A 12,690-nucleotide genomic window follows, 5' to 3' on the forward strand; every position below is an offset into this window, starting at 1 on the left:
AAAAACAACAAAGAGTCTGGTGGCACCTTAAAGACTAACAGATTTATTTGGGCATAAGCTTTCGTGAGTAAAAACCTCACTTCTTCGGATGCTACTCTATGCATCCGAAGAAGTGAGGTTTTTACTCACGAAAGCTTATGCCCAAATAAATCTGTTAGTCTTTAAGGTGCCACCAGACTCTTTGTTGTTTTTACCTCTGCATACTGGCTCTAATTGTCATGATTTTCAAAAAATTGAATTCTGTGGGGCACACCTGATCTTTCTAAAGATCTTGTACTGACACCAGTCTTGTTTCTCCTTCTCTGATTGGTAGGCTAATGGGTAGAAACGTTAATGTGCCTGATTAGTATACTTGCTCACATGATAAAGTCCTCATTTGACATGGTACCCTTATCAAGAGTTCCAACATTCTTCTCTTTATCCATTCGTTGAGGGAATATCAATGGTAATAACATTTGTACCATGCCCCGAGGTGTGCTTGGGCGCCTTGTAGAACAAATAAACAAGATCCCTACCTTAAAGAGCTTTAAAGTCTAGAATTTAGATGTGACATGGGTGAGGACAAATGAATGGGGGGAGAGAGAAATGATAGATGTTTTGTGGTGGTTTGCTAAGGTTTATATATGCTTCTGGATGACTGACATTTAGGCATGGCAGTAGCATTGTGGGATTTAGGGTGAGTTTGAATGAGGCAAAAGTATGGCTTCATTATGTAGGTTTTAGGAGAGATTCTGTGAATAAGGGGCAGAATGGAAGAAGGCACAGAGGTGGGCCTTAGTCTGGATGGAAAGGAAATGGGATAAAGCCACACATTTTTCTCATATTTTATTCTTTTCAACAGTGCACCATTTTAACTTGGGCCGCAGGATGCCTGGTTTTGATTATGGTCCAGATGGTTTCGGAACTGGCCTTACTCCACTGCATCTTTCAGATGATGGGGAAGGCGGGGCATTTCATTTTCATGACCCCCCACCACCCTATACAGCTTACAAATATCCTGATATTCAGCATCCTGATGACCCGCCTCCTCCCTATGAGGCTTCCATCAATCCAGATAGTATCCTTTGTTCTACTCCAGGTACGTGGGCAGGAGTTTCATAATTTTACGAGCTTGGTAACAAATATCTTACGAGGAACACTCCAGTCCTCTTTTGTTCTGCTTAAAGGGAAGATAATCTAAACTAAACTGGAACGTACACCTATTTTAAGGATTCTATGATAGAAGAGCAACGATGTATTTCAGAATCAAATCTTTCACTTTTTGTGGCAAATGTTTTAATACAAATCTTGTTCTATAATTTTACTCTTAATACTAAAATTCGCTGGGCCTCTAAATCAGTATTTGTCTGAGTGCCGCAAACTTGTTTTTAGCTCTTTAAAGTTTTTTATGACTTAAATATGATGGAGGAAACCTAAACTACAGCAGCTGGAGGCAGGAGAGTGCACAGTCTCTTGATAGGTAAATTTGGTGTACGCTGGTGGAGTAATCACAACGGGAGGGTTCTTGATGCTGGAATTTGTTTCCTCCATGCCTTACAGAGCACACCTTTCATGCACAGCTCACCTGTTCATACAGGCCTTTGCCTGATGACGGTTGTGTTTTGTTTAATTGAAGGTTTTAGTCCTTTAGTTGTCGTAGGTGGTCAACTAAAAGTTGATATTGTTGTATTACATCCTGAGCTGAGATGAAGCTTGAATTTTTATAAAACAAACGGTAGGTCACTAGCACTTTAGTATGCTTGATAGCAGGATGATGGACACCTTGGGGTATTTTGAAGTTCGAAAAAAAATTGACAAGTGTCTTCAATATATTAAGCTTTTTGAGGAATGTTTTATTATTTTGTTTTGGGTTGAATGTTTATAAAAGTAACTAAAATGTAAACCAGTAATATGCTCTGAGAGCTCTACATATACATGCAGTTACCATCACCTTTGAGTATACTCTTGCTATCCTGGAATTCTTGAAGTGTGCATGTGTTAATGGCACACAAATGAGGAACACAGCCAAACAAAACTACCTAAATAGGGGAGACTCAAATGCAGCAACAGTCTTTGTATCCTGAATTCTGAGCCATTGAAGTTATAAATGCCAGTATTTGGCATCAAGGAAGAGCAAGGTGGAGTTCAGGGTTCATAGTAAAGAGATAGGTTTCAGAGTAGCAGCCGAAGAAGTGGGCTGTAGTCCACGAAAGCTTATGCTCTAATAAATTTGTTAGTCTCTAAGGTGCCACAAGTACTCCTGTTCTTCTTTTTAGTAAAGAGATACTGACCTTAAATTTAGGTTTCGCAGATGCTATCTATCAGAAGCTTTTATGAAACTTCAAAACAAAAATAATTTTGGTGAAAGCAGTTAGTATAACTTTAAACATTTTTCTATAATAATTCCTAGCCAAAGCATTACAGCACTTTCAGTGCCTGAGAACGTTGCAAGTAAAACTAACTAGAAACATGAAACTGACTTGTCTGTTTCAAATGTCCTTGGATGAATAGCCTACAAAAATAGCAGAGTAAACTAGATTTTGCAAAATGTTCTAATTTTTAATAGATTTGTATGTTAGTGATAAAGTAACGGTATTTATATTTCTAAAGTGACGTAAGCAACCAATCCCTTATTTGTTTTAAAAAGTGCACATTCATGAAGTGCTGCACACCCAAAGTATACATGTTGACTAATGAGTCACATCCTGTCATGTTGTTGCTTATACCAAATATTGTCTCTTTGGACCGACTAGCTAGATTTAACTCCTGCCAGTTACTTGTTTGGTCTTTCTGGGGTTAGGTGTGAGGAGCACCTCATATGACAATCAAACAAACTTAAATGCAACTTCCTCATAGAATAACCACCCAGAGTACACACTGATAGGCCAGAGCTTTCTGATTCTTCTTGCCTTTCTCCCTTGCAGATGGCGTTCTCTCCCAGACAGTGCAGAGCAGTCAACCATCACCAGGAAACAGTGATTTATCACCACGGCTTACTGAGGAATCTCATCCTCCCTCAGTTGGCCCTTCTTCCGTGGAACTAGAAGATTCTGCAGATAGTAGCACCTTCCTTGTACCTCCTGACACGCCCCTCAGCGAAAACACACCGTCAGAAACTCTTGCAGGAAGCCGCCACAGTCACTGTTCTCTTAATACCATTGTATAAAGGAATAAAATGCTTACTGCTGGCAGAAATAATATGAGCAACTGTTTACACACAGCTGTACAGGCAAACTCTAATCCATGGGGTGAACTTCAGAAGGAAGCTCCACTTTGATTTTGAGCACCCTGCTTTTATGTTCTAGTATAGGACTGTGCCTCTTGTTTTTGGCTGTCATTTCATTCACTAATTAGTTTGTCCTGTAAATACGGATTGTTGAACCTGTGCTTTTTTTCCACTGGCTATGGGAAAGAAGGTGCAGAGAATTTTCTTTGACTTCTAAAGAGGAAAAAGCATGGGTAGCTTTTTTTCTTTTTTAATCACAGAGCAGAAACAAAAAAAATCGACATCAGAAAAAAGCTTGTTTTGAATTTGAATACCGTGGGACCCAGGAAGTGGACACTGACAAGAAAAGAGGAGAAGGGGCAGTCGCCATGTAATCTGCTGTTGTCTTTTGTGCTCTAGTGCTACACTCATGGAAAAACTGGAGGATGAAAAGGATCAGCATAACGTTTGATTTCTTCTACTTTCTATGGAAATGGGTATTGAGCAAAACAAAACTGGGATTTGCAGTTACAACTTACTTATTTATCTGTAGCTGCAAATCTTGTACTGAGGGGTAAATTTCTGATTCATAAACAAGGATGTGTCTATAATACTGACATCTCTTTAGTAGAGGCACAGCACATGTTAGGTAGTGCTTTGGGGAAGAGATGGGAAGGGATTAACTCCCTAATTGATACTTCAGTCATTTGAGATTTTTTCCGTTGTGTTTAAACCTTTAAATCATCCCTTTCCATTAAATCTAGCTTCATTTAAATTAGCAAAACTAACTTGTGTACTACAACATGAGGCTCTTGTCAATCACTCACTAAACATAACTTTCAAATTAGGCAAAGATGGATTCTATTGGCTTGGATTTTATGAATATTGAATACTTTTTTTAGTTTGTGTTCTCAAAATGAAGTGGGATTTTAATGTACACGGGATTTCCTTTCTCTTCTACCCCATCTTTCTTGCATCTGATTCTCCCTGACTTACTGTAGCAGTCCCCACAGTCAGAGCAGATCAAGTTAGTCATATAAGGAATTTGTACTGAACACTTCTCATGAGTGTTGTCCTGTTGCCTTATGAAAGGTAGCAAGCCTAGAGGGACAGGAAGAAAGCACTGCATGGGAAGGGTATTGTGCTGTTTTGGTTAATTTTGCTAGTTACAGAGAAACAGTACAGGATTGATTAATGGGATCCTATCCCAGCAATGTGCTTTCCCAGCGTAGCTGACTTTCCCCTCCATTGTAAATGCTGCTACTTTCTATTTGGTATCTTGCTATCTGCCCTATTGTACTTGGGGAGTGGCTTGATAGTTCAGCCTGTTCGCACAAAACACCTGATTTTCATCATCCAGGTTGTATTTAGTGTCTCTTGAAATTCAGGCACTTGCTAACAATCTTAAACCCCTTGGAGTGTATAAAACAGCTCTCACATGTGCTGCTAATGCAGGTGTGAGTGCATTAGGAAGCACTGTTAGAAAAGCCCCTCCACTTGGGGAATCTTGTAAACATGGCCTGTTACCATTCACTGTTTAACTTATAATCTGTTTTAAAATGAGTGGCACAGTTCTCCACCCAATGGAGTCATTGCCAGTTCCTCCTCTGAATTCGAGTCCTGGTCCAGTCAAGTGGAGGGGATAGCAGAAGTCAGAGCCATGCATACAGCTTATGACTATATCAAGCATTTCTGAAGTATGAAAATAAAGCGGGTTTTGTGCACTTTTGGAGCACATTCATACGTTTTATACATTGTATGTACTGACTTTTCTTTAGTTTTATCTGTATGAGTGCGTGCGTGTTTCTGGGTGGTGATTAATAAATACATGCTGTAGATGGTACCCTTTGTGCTGCATCAAACTAGGTGAAGCTAAGCTCTGGGATATGAGTTTGTCTCCCAGGCTGCAGAGTTAACGCTTCTATAAAGCTGGCTACACTATATGATAGGACAGAGTATCCTAGTTCACATGGTTAGGATACAAAGTCTCTACTCTGAACTGTTCCAGAAAGGATTTTGTTAGCACTGGCCAAGGATTTTTGTTAGCACTGGCCAATGGCAAGCTTCTTTCTTATCGTTCCTTTAAAGCCAGGTGGAATATTCATTCTATATAACTTCCTAGCGCAATAATGAAAGGCCTTTAGGCTTGTTTTTGTCTCTTCTAATAGCTTCCTGGCTGAGGTGAACAGATACCTTACCTCACATGTCTCACAAGACTGCGTGAATCTGACCTCAGTCAGTTTTTACTTTCACTTGTTTCTCAGTGGTACATTTATATGAAAATAAGCTTGGTTTCAACTCAATTTTGTGATGGCTCATGGTTGTAATTATTCCAAATACGGACTCTTTTCTGTAGATGTCTGAGTGTAATATGTTTCATAGCTTCTGATCTATTCCCACTTCAGTGGTGGAATAAAGGCTACAGCTTTTCCCTGTTTTTGTTAAGGTTAACAGTAAATGGGAAAACTCTGCTGTGAACAAAGCAGCTCACTCGGTACAGATCTTGTTTACCTCTCCATGAGCATCTAATTTGGCAATAAAATGGTCATATTTCTCTTTTCCTAGATCACTGTAGCATTTTTCATATATAATACTCCTTCTTGGAGTAAGATCCTTTGTCTCTGAAAATGTCATTTCTACCAAGACTTCAGGACCAACTGGGGAAGAGTTAGTTTCTATGAGAGCAGTTGACTCCTTATCAGAACTTCAGAGCCAGTGGAAAGATGGCAGCTGTGAAGCTCCTGTTATGAACCCAATTCAAAAGACACTGGTGCTCAGCCTAGGAAACCCTTCCTCTTAATGCCAATGGGTTGATTTTCTTTGGAATTCACATTTATTTTACGCATTGATTCCTTATCACACTCCTCTGGTTGCTGTTATTAAATAATAGTGGTGTATCTTGAACCTTTCTCCAAGCATGAGGGAGCGAGTTGAAAAGATTCCTGTTACTTCGTCATTCCTGGCAGTGCAAGTGAGTGAAAAATGTGCACTTCTCTCCAGTTTGAATAATTGTTCATTGCAGTTAGTTTTGCAAGGTTCCAAGACTGTTCCATCTAGGGCTCGCTGATGGGCTCCATTTTGGCTTTGTACAAAATACTCTTCTTCAGATCTCCCTCCCCCACAACAAAATGTGGTGCCATATTATTAAGGTTTTTGCTATTCCTCCAAGAACTGTTTAGATATCCACTTGTATCGATTGTTATCAACTGTGCATGCCCACGTATTCTCGCTGCAGCATCTAGTGTTCTATTGGGTGGGTTAATAGCATATTTTAATTTCAGAAAAGCTAAAAGGTTTTAATTCTATACCAGAGATTAAAATTATGGTCATGTAGGTGTGGCAAGAGTTATTTTGTTTGCATAATGTTCAGTCTTGGAATAGTTTGAGGTTCAAAATTAGACTTCTGTCCTGTCATGACGGTGCATGATTGAACAGAAGTGTGAAACGAATTTAACATTAAGGCCTAATTGTGTGGCCCTTGCTCAGGCAGTCTTCTCGTTGAAGTCACGGTTCAAGGGGAACTTTCCGGTGTAAGGATTGCAGTATTGCACTCTTAAACGTTGTCAGTCTTCATTTGGAAAAATCAGCTTCATGAACTTTAAACTGCTCTCCTTCCCCACCTAAAGCCATAAGGGTGTTTTGAGGATTTTTATCAAATAATGAATTTCTGCACACACACAGTTTGGCAAACTAAGTGTTCTTCCCTTCAGTGGTGGATCTCCGTTTCAAAGCACTAGTTTTTTCTGTACAAAGCATAGTTTCTTTCCTCTAGAAAATCTGCTTTCCCATTAAGTAGGTGGGGGAAAGAAAAGTTATCCAACACTTTTGTTTTATGTGAAATTTCCCTCTAAAGCCCTTATGCATGATTTGGAGGCTAGACCCTTAAATTACAGCTTGCAAAGATAGTGAAAGTGAATCAATAGCAGCCCATGCATTTGGGTTCTGACGTTGATTCCACTCCCAATAAAATATTGGCTAGATTAATTAAATGACAAAGATCTGCTTCCCATATCAATATTCTGGATCAAGCAGCTGCTGAGGTACAACGTAAGATTTTTTTTTTTCTTCTTTCAGTATTGTGCACCTTGCAGAGCAGAATGTGTTGGGGGTGGTTCTAGAAGAGACTTGCTGCACTCTCAGCCACTTTCATCACCATGCTGTATTGTGATCTGAGTGCCAGACTTTTGTATGCCTGGGAGGTTGCGCGAGAGAGAGATTGAGACCCAGCTTTTTATCTTCTCTTGAAAAATACTTTCAGCCAAGGCTGCATTTGCAGACTCCTCCTGTGTAGTTGATTTGTGACTGAATGTAACCGTGGCAGTGTATAAAAGATTTTGATATTCCATGAAATTACCATGTAGAAATGAAATTTGATACTGTAATAATTCTGTCTGTGTGACATTTTATGTTTTTATGTTTTAATTTCTTCTTTGGGGTTGGCACTAAATCTTTTTTTTTTCTCAAGATGCTGTGAGAAACATTTCATCCAAATGCCAAATAAATGGTGTTCTGTAAGAGAAATGGACTGTTAATGTTATGGTGGTGTTTGAATCAGCTCTGTTCTGAACAGTAAAAGATTCGCTGGTCAAATCAGTCTTAAACCCAGATCTTGCGAAGTCTTGTGCACATGCTTAACTTACACACTACATGTAGCTCCCTAGAAGTCCCCTTGAATAAATATTGATATACTGTTAACTATCACAATAAATTCCATTGATACCATTTCTTTGGAGAAAGGACTTTGTTTCTATCCCTCAACTAACCAATTGAGGCAAAAGCCTCACCCATTGTTGCTGACCTGGCTTGGTAAAACACTGTTCCATTACAGTCTGTGGGTTAAAGCAAGTCAGAGTCAGTTACATGTCTGATCCTGCCACTGTTATTTACCCACAATGCATTGGGACAGGAGGTGAGGCATAGAATTCATAGAGCCAGTGTCAAGCATCCTATAGATGGCAGTCAGTTCTCTCATAGAGGTGCTGCGAACAAAGTCCTTCCACAGTGTGTTGAGTAAAGAGATTGCACTGCAAGTGAATTAGGTTTAAAATTTAAACAGTTTTTAGCCCCTCCCATTGTTGTCAGCTGTTGGCCAAATGGTATTTGAAATGTCACTTGGATCTACACTTCTGAAGATAAATCTAGACACAGTAACATATGTTTTCCCAGACCTACCTGTATGAGCTTAGTAAATATGGAGACATTCATATGTAAAGCTTTTGCATGGTATCTGGATAAAATAAAGTGGGCACCTGCTGCATAACTCTTGAATTCATCAGCTAACCTCGCAATCCATTCCGTGCCCTCTCCACATACCTCAGCGAGTCTGTTCATGTAGGATCAGGTCTCTGGGCTACTCAGCAGCAGCCGCTGGACCATTAGCTGGTCTTCCCTCTCTTCCCCTTGCCAGTTGCTTAGTGCTCGGTGTGCCACTGGGGTAACCAAAGGCAGGAGTGACTTGTTTGGCTGACGGGGAGGCCCCTAGTTCCACCTACCTAAGGCCTTTTGTTACGTGTTTACTGATTTTTTTTCTCTTCTTCCCTCCCCCTACCCCCCCCACCACAAAAAACCCCTCTCTGCTTTTGAAAAACCCACTCTTTAGGTTTTAAAGATGTTTTTCACCCAAATTTTAGCTTTTTCTGGATTTTTTTTTTTCCCCCCCACAGGGGAAGCACAGGAGGCCCTGCTGAAGGGCTGGCAAGGTCAGGAGAGGGCTCTGTCCAGCAGGGGGCCAGTATGGATGGTGCCGCCTTTCACTTCCTTCCTGACCCCAGGCCTTCAGTGTGGCCCTGTCTACTTCCTCTGTGCAGTGAGGGAGTGGGACGGGCAGGGAGGTGGGTCCCGGCAGCCAAGACAGCCCAACTACTGCAGGGAGTGGAAAGGTTCCTTGACACCCGCATGGTGGGTATTTCCTGCCTTCCCTCACCCTGCTGCCCTTTGTTTTAGTTTTTACCGATTTTTTTTTTTTTTTTTTTTTTTTTGCCTTTTTGGAATTTAATAAAAACTGGGAAATTAAAACACTTGCCCCTGATGCCCACCTCAGTAGCCTGCCAAAATCTGGAGAACCCTGTGGGAGGCCAAGCTGGATCGGGTAGCCAGAGCTTCTGGCTGGAAGCTGAATGTCGCATGGGCCTGATGTTCATTCCCACTCCTGTGCTGTCTCTAGAGCCAAGACTGGAATCTGGGTGAGTGGCGTTTAATGCTGGTTTATATAGCAGGGGCGGTAACAACGGCGCTTCAACACAACTTGAATGGTTGAGGTATGCGGGGCTCCGTGGAGTCGGGAAGCCTGGCTCCTCCTCCCCAAGCTTCCATTTTATCTGTAGGAGGCAGGCGTGAGTACGACAAAGGTGGGAGTTTTGGTAGTAATTTTGATTCCTATCTGCCTCAGTTTCCCTCTGTGCTTTGCATTGCTATGCACAGATTGTAAAAGCTGCTTTTGGAGGCAGAGCGGGAGGCATGAGGTGTTGGGTCACCCAACTGTCTAGGGTGGTGTGAATGGGGTCTTTCAGGATTGGCTGAAACCCACTCCTATGAGTGGAGGCTAACAGGCAGTGGAAGCCCCAAGGGCAGAGGCATTCCCATCCAATGACTGACAGCCCAGGGGAAGGAGAGCTCCATCACCTACTGCTGGGAGACAGAGCGAAGGTCCGGAGATGGAGAACAGAGAGGAAGGGTGTCACATGGCTGTTACGAGCTGAGCCTGCAGAGAAACATAGGAGCTCCTACCAGGGATTGAGCCACAGAGACAGCAAACCAAGATGGTTCCTACAGCAGCGTGGCTCAAAAGCACCCTGGCTTGGCCAGCATGAACTGTCTTCACCTTTGCTTCTCAGTGCTAACCTCAGGACTGCCCAGTGCTGCATCCGGCTGATGAGTAATTCCTACTTTGTCCCTGCAAATACATGCTGCGATGCATTGATCCCTGAAAGGGCAAAAAGTCTCTGAATGGGCGTCTGTCTCCATTGGACTCATAGGCAGAGCTTCCTGTGTGAAACAGGAGTGCTGGAGCCCTCCGGCTCGGTCTTGGAGGTTTTGAGGCCATGTGGCCTACCCTTGAGGAAGTGTGGGACCCTTTGGGGGTCGGGCAAACTGAAGAGATTCCTCCAAGGTCATGTTTAAAAGCTGGGGCCTAGCCCTGATCCGGTGTGATGCGGGGTTCATTGCGAAAGCAGCTCGCTGTAAGCCCACTAGACTGAAAATAGCCCATGGGAGGCAGCACTGTTCATGCCCCCCCGCACATGGCGGATTTTTCTAAGTCAGTTAATTGGCTGGGTTGGTTTCCGGCGTAGTGTGTTTTTGCTTTGACTCCCTGCAGTGCTGTGAACACTTAAACCGCTGCCCCAAAATTTGTTAATGCAGAGATGGGCAGAGCCCTGGGCCCTTCCAGGACACCGAGTGTGCCTGTTCTTAAGCCTCGGAGAACCAGGAAATCCAGAGCTAAGGTAGGTACCATGGGGCTCTGAGAGGAGCGTTAGATGATGTTTGTGCTGTGGCACTGCAGACTTTAGTGGCATCAGTCTTCGCTCTGTCAGGCCACAGCTGCTTCCCCACGCACGTTACTGAAAAGCTCTGGGCGTGGGCCTGTTGTATCAATAGTTTCCCAATAGTGCAGTATAGAAGGATGGAGACACAGATCTGTCCCTATCCAGCAGTGTTCACCTGGGCAGTAGACCCCGTAGTTCCATACCGTTTCTCTTGGCCTCCCTAGGATTCGATATTTGGACACATGGGAGACTTCCTATTCTGTGGCCTTTATCTATGACACACTGAATTCCTCTTTTATTGTAATGGGGCTTCCTCTTTAGAATGATCAAAATAAGTGGGAGACATTTGGGAGTATTTAAGGAGGCTGCCACTCTCTTCTGTTACCCTTGGGAGAGAGAACACACCAGCCCTGCTTTTCCAACGCAGAGCTCAGAATTACACCGGCGCAAGGTTCTCTAAGGAGCTAGTGAATTACACCTTGAAAATCTAAGCTAAACCATCATGAAAAGCTGCCCATCTGATTGTGAAGTGTATGGTACAGTCTCTTGAATTCAGAAAGCAGGTCTCTTTCTAGACCTTCAATTTAAGATGCATTTTTTAACAGTTTCATTGGGTTTCTCTCACTTTAACATGCTCCTGTATGTCTCCCCGCCCCCCGTGAAGTCCTTTGGGGTGTCATTGAATGAGAAACGCTCTGTCTAGTACGTTGATGTGTGTGTAAAACTTGTTGTTTTATTGACGTTCTAGGTCTCTGATGGGAGGGTCCCAATGACAGATTTTGCTTTTCTCGCCTTTATGGGTACAGTTTAGCAGGTGTCCGTTTTATCCCCCAGATCTTGACTTTCTTCATTCCTGTACATTGGTCACTGCTGTGGGGTTTGCTTTCCAGGATCCATCCAGAGAATGCAATCCTTGCAGCAAACTGAAACTTTGCCCTATCCAATCTGAGACTGTCTCTGAATGGAAAAACTGCATTTATGCAGCTGTCTCCTATTGCTGGTGATACATTTTTCTATCCTTCAGACCATTCTTCTTTTATTTGTGAGGAGTGACAAGAAAATGATCAAGCATGTCCTGGAAGTTGATAAATAGACGTTATAATTTATGGGTAACGATAAGGGGGAAAGGGGCCTAGTAGTTAAACTGGAGCTGAAAGCATCCACCAAAGGACGGTTCTCGCTAATCACGGTTACACTAGTGTGTCCAGTGTGAACACACACTACTCCTGCTTTCAGTTTCCCTTTCCCGTTTCGTTTACATGGTTGGGGCCGAACAATGCAGAGTTCAAATGTGCTCCAGATTTCAGACTTGGCGTGATGGGCCAGATTCTCCGCTAGTTGTAAAGCTTTACATCTGGACTATGCTGCGCCCACTTCACGGACCCATTGGAAGCCACCTGCTATGAAATTAATTTATCTTTCAGGCATCCGCATCCCTGAACTGTTTTCTAATTTGCAGGGGCCATTCCAGAACCAGGTCCCCCACTCCCACCGAGCTGTGCTCATAACTGCGGGGAATCACCCAGTGTCTGATAGTGTCACCCAGCTCCTTCATTTCTTCCATCCGTCCATTTGAGTACCATGGAAAGCGCCTGCCATGTCGCTGTCTGCCTCCAGAGGGCAGCAGCAGCAGGCGCAATGTGTTCTGGCTGCAGTCTCTGAATCAGGCTTGCTGTTAAATCAAGTTCCTGTGACGCTTTCTGCAGGCGTCCAGAATTGTGGGTGATCCTGTTACCCCTCTGCCTTAGTGAGAGAGAGATTTGCTGCTGTGTCAGCTCCCTGCTGCTCCGGTCTGTTAGCCAGGCCAGCAAACTTCTCAGGCCACTGCCAGTCTAGCCTTGCCTTGCCTTGCCTTGCAGGGAACTCTTCCCAAGACCTGTTAGGGGATGGATGGGGGGGCGGGGGAAGTAGGGGCAGATTATTCCACAGATCATCCCTTCCTCTGAAACCTCTGGTGCTAGCCACTGTCAGACACAGGACGTTGGACCAGATGAGCCCCTGCCCCCCATTCCTGAACGACCT

At 43.1% G+C, this 12,690-nt stretch overlaps 1 protein-coding gene across 4 annotated transcripts in view; it reads left to right on the plus strand.

The window, feature by feature from the left end:
- Window positions 1–7,705, plus strand: part of DGCR2 (DiGeorge syndrome critical region gene 2) — a 71,187-nt gene extending 63,482 nt beyond the window's left edge. For all 4 annotated transcript variants that reach the window (XM_034790694.1, XM_034790695.1, XM_034790696.1 and 1 more), the window contains 2 exons: window positions 842–1,078; window positions 2,904–7,705. In XM_034790694.1, the coding sequence (XP_034646585.1) occupies window positions 842–1,078; window positions 2,904–3,145 (479 nt within the window). In that variant the 3' untranslated portion in view covers window positions 3,146–7,705. The remainder of the gene's footprint in view (window positions 1–841; window positions 1,079–2,903) is intronic.
- Window positions 7,706–12,690: the final 4,985 nt, after the last annotated feature.

The sequence above is a fragment of the Trachemys scripta genome, chromosome 15, assembly GCF_013100865.1.
Source record: "Trachemys scripta elegans isolate TJP31775 chromosome 15, CAS_Tse_1.0, whole genome shotgun sequence".
NCBI classification, from domain to species: domain Eukaryota; kingdom Metazoa; phylum Chordata; order Testudines; family Emydidae; genus Trachemys; species Trachemys scripta.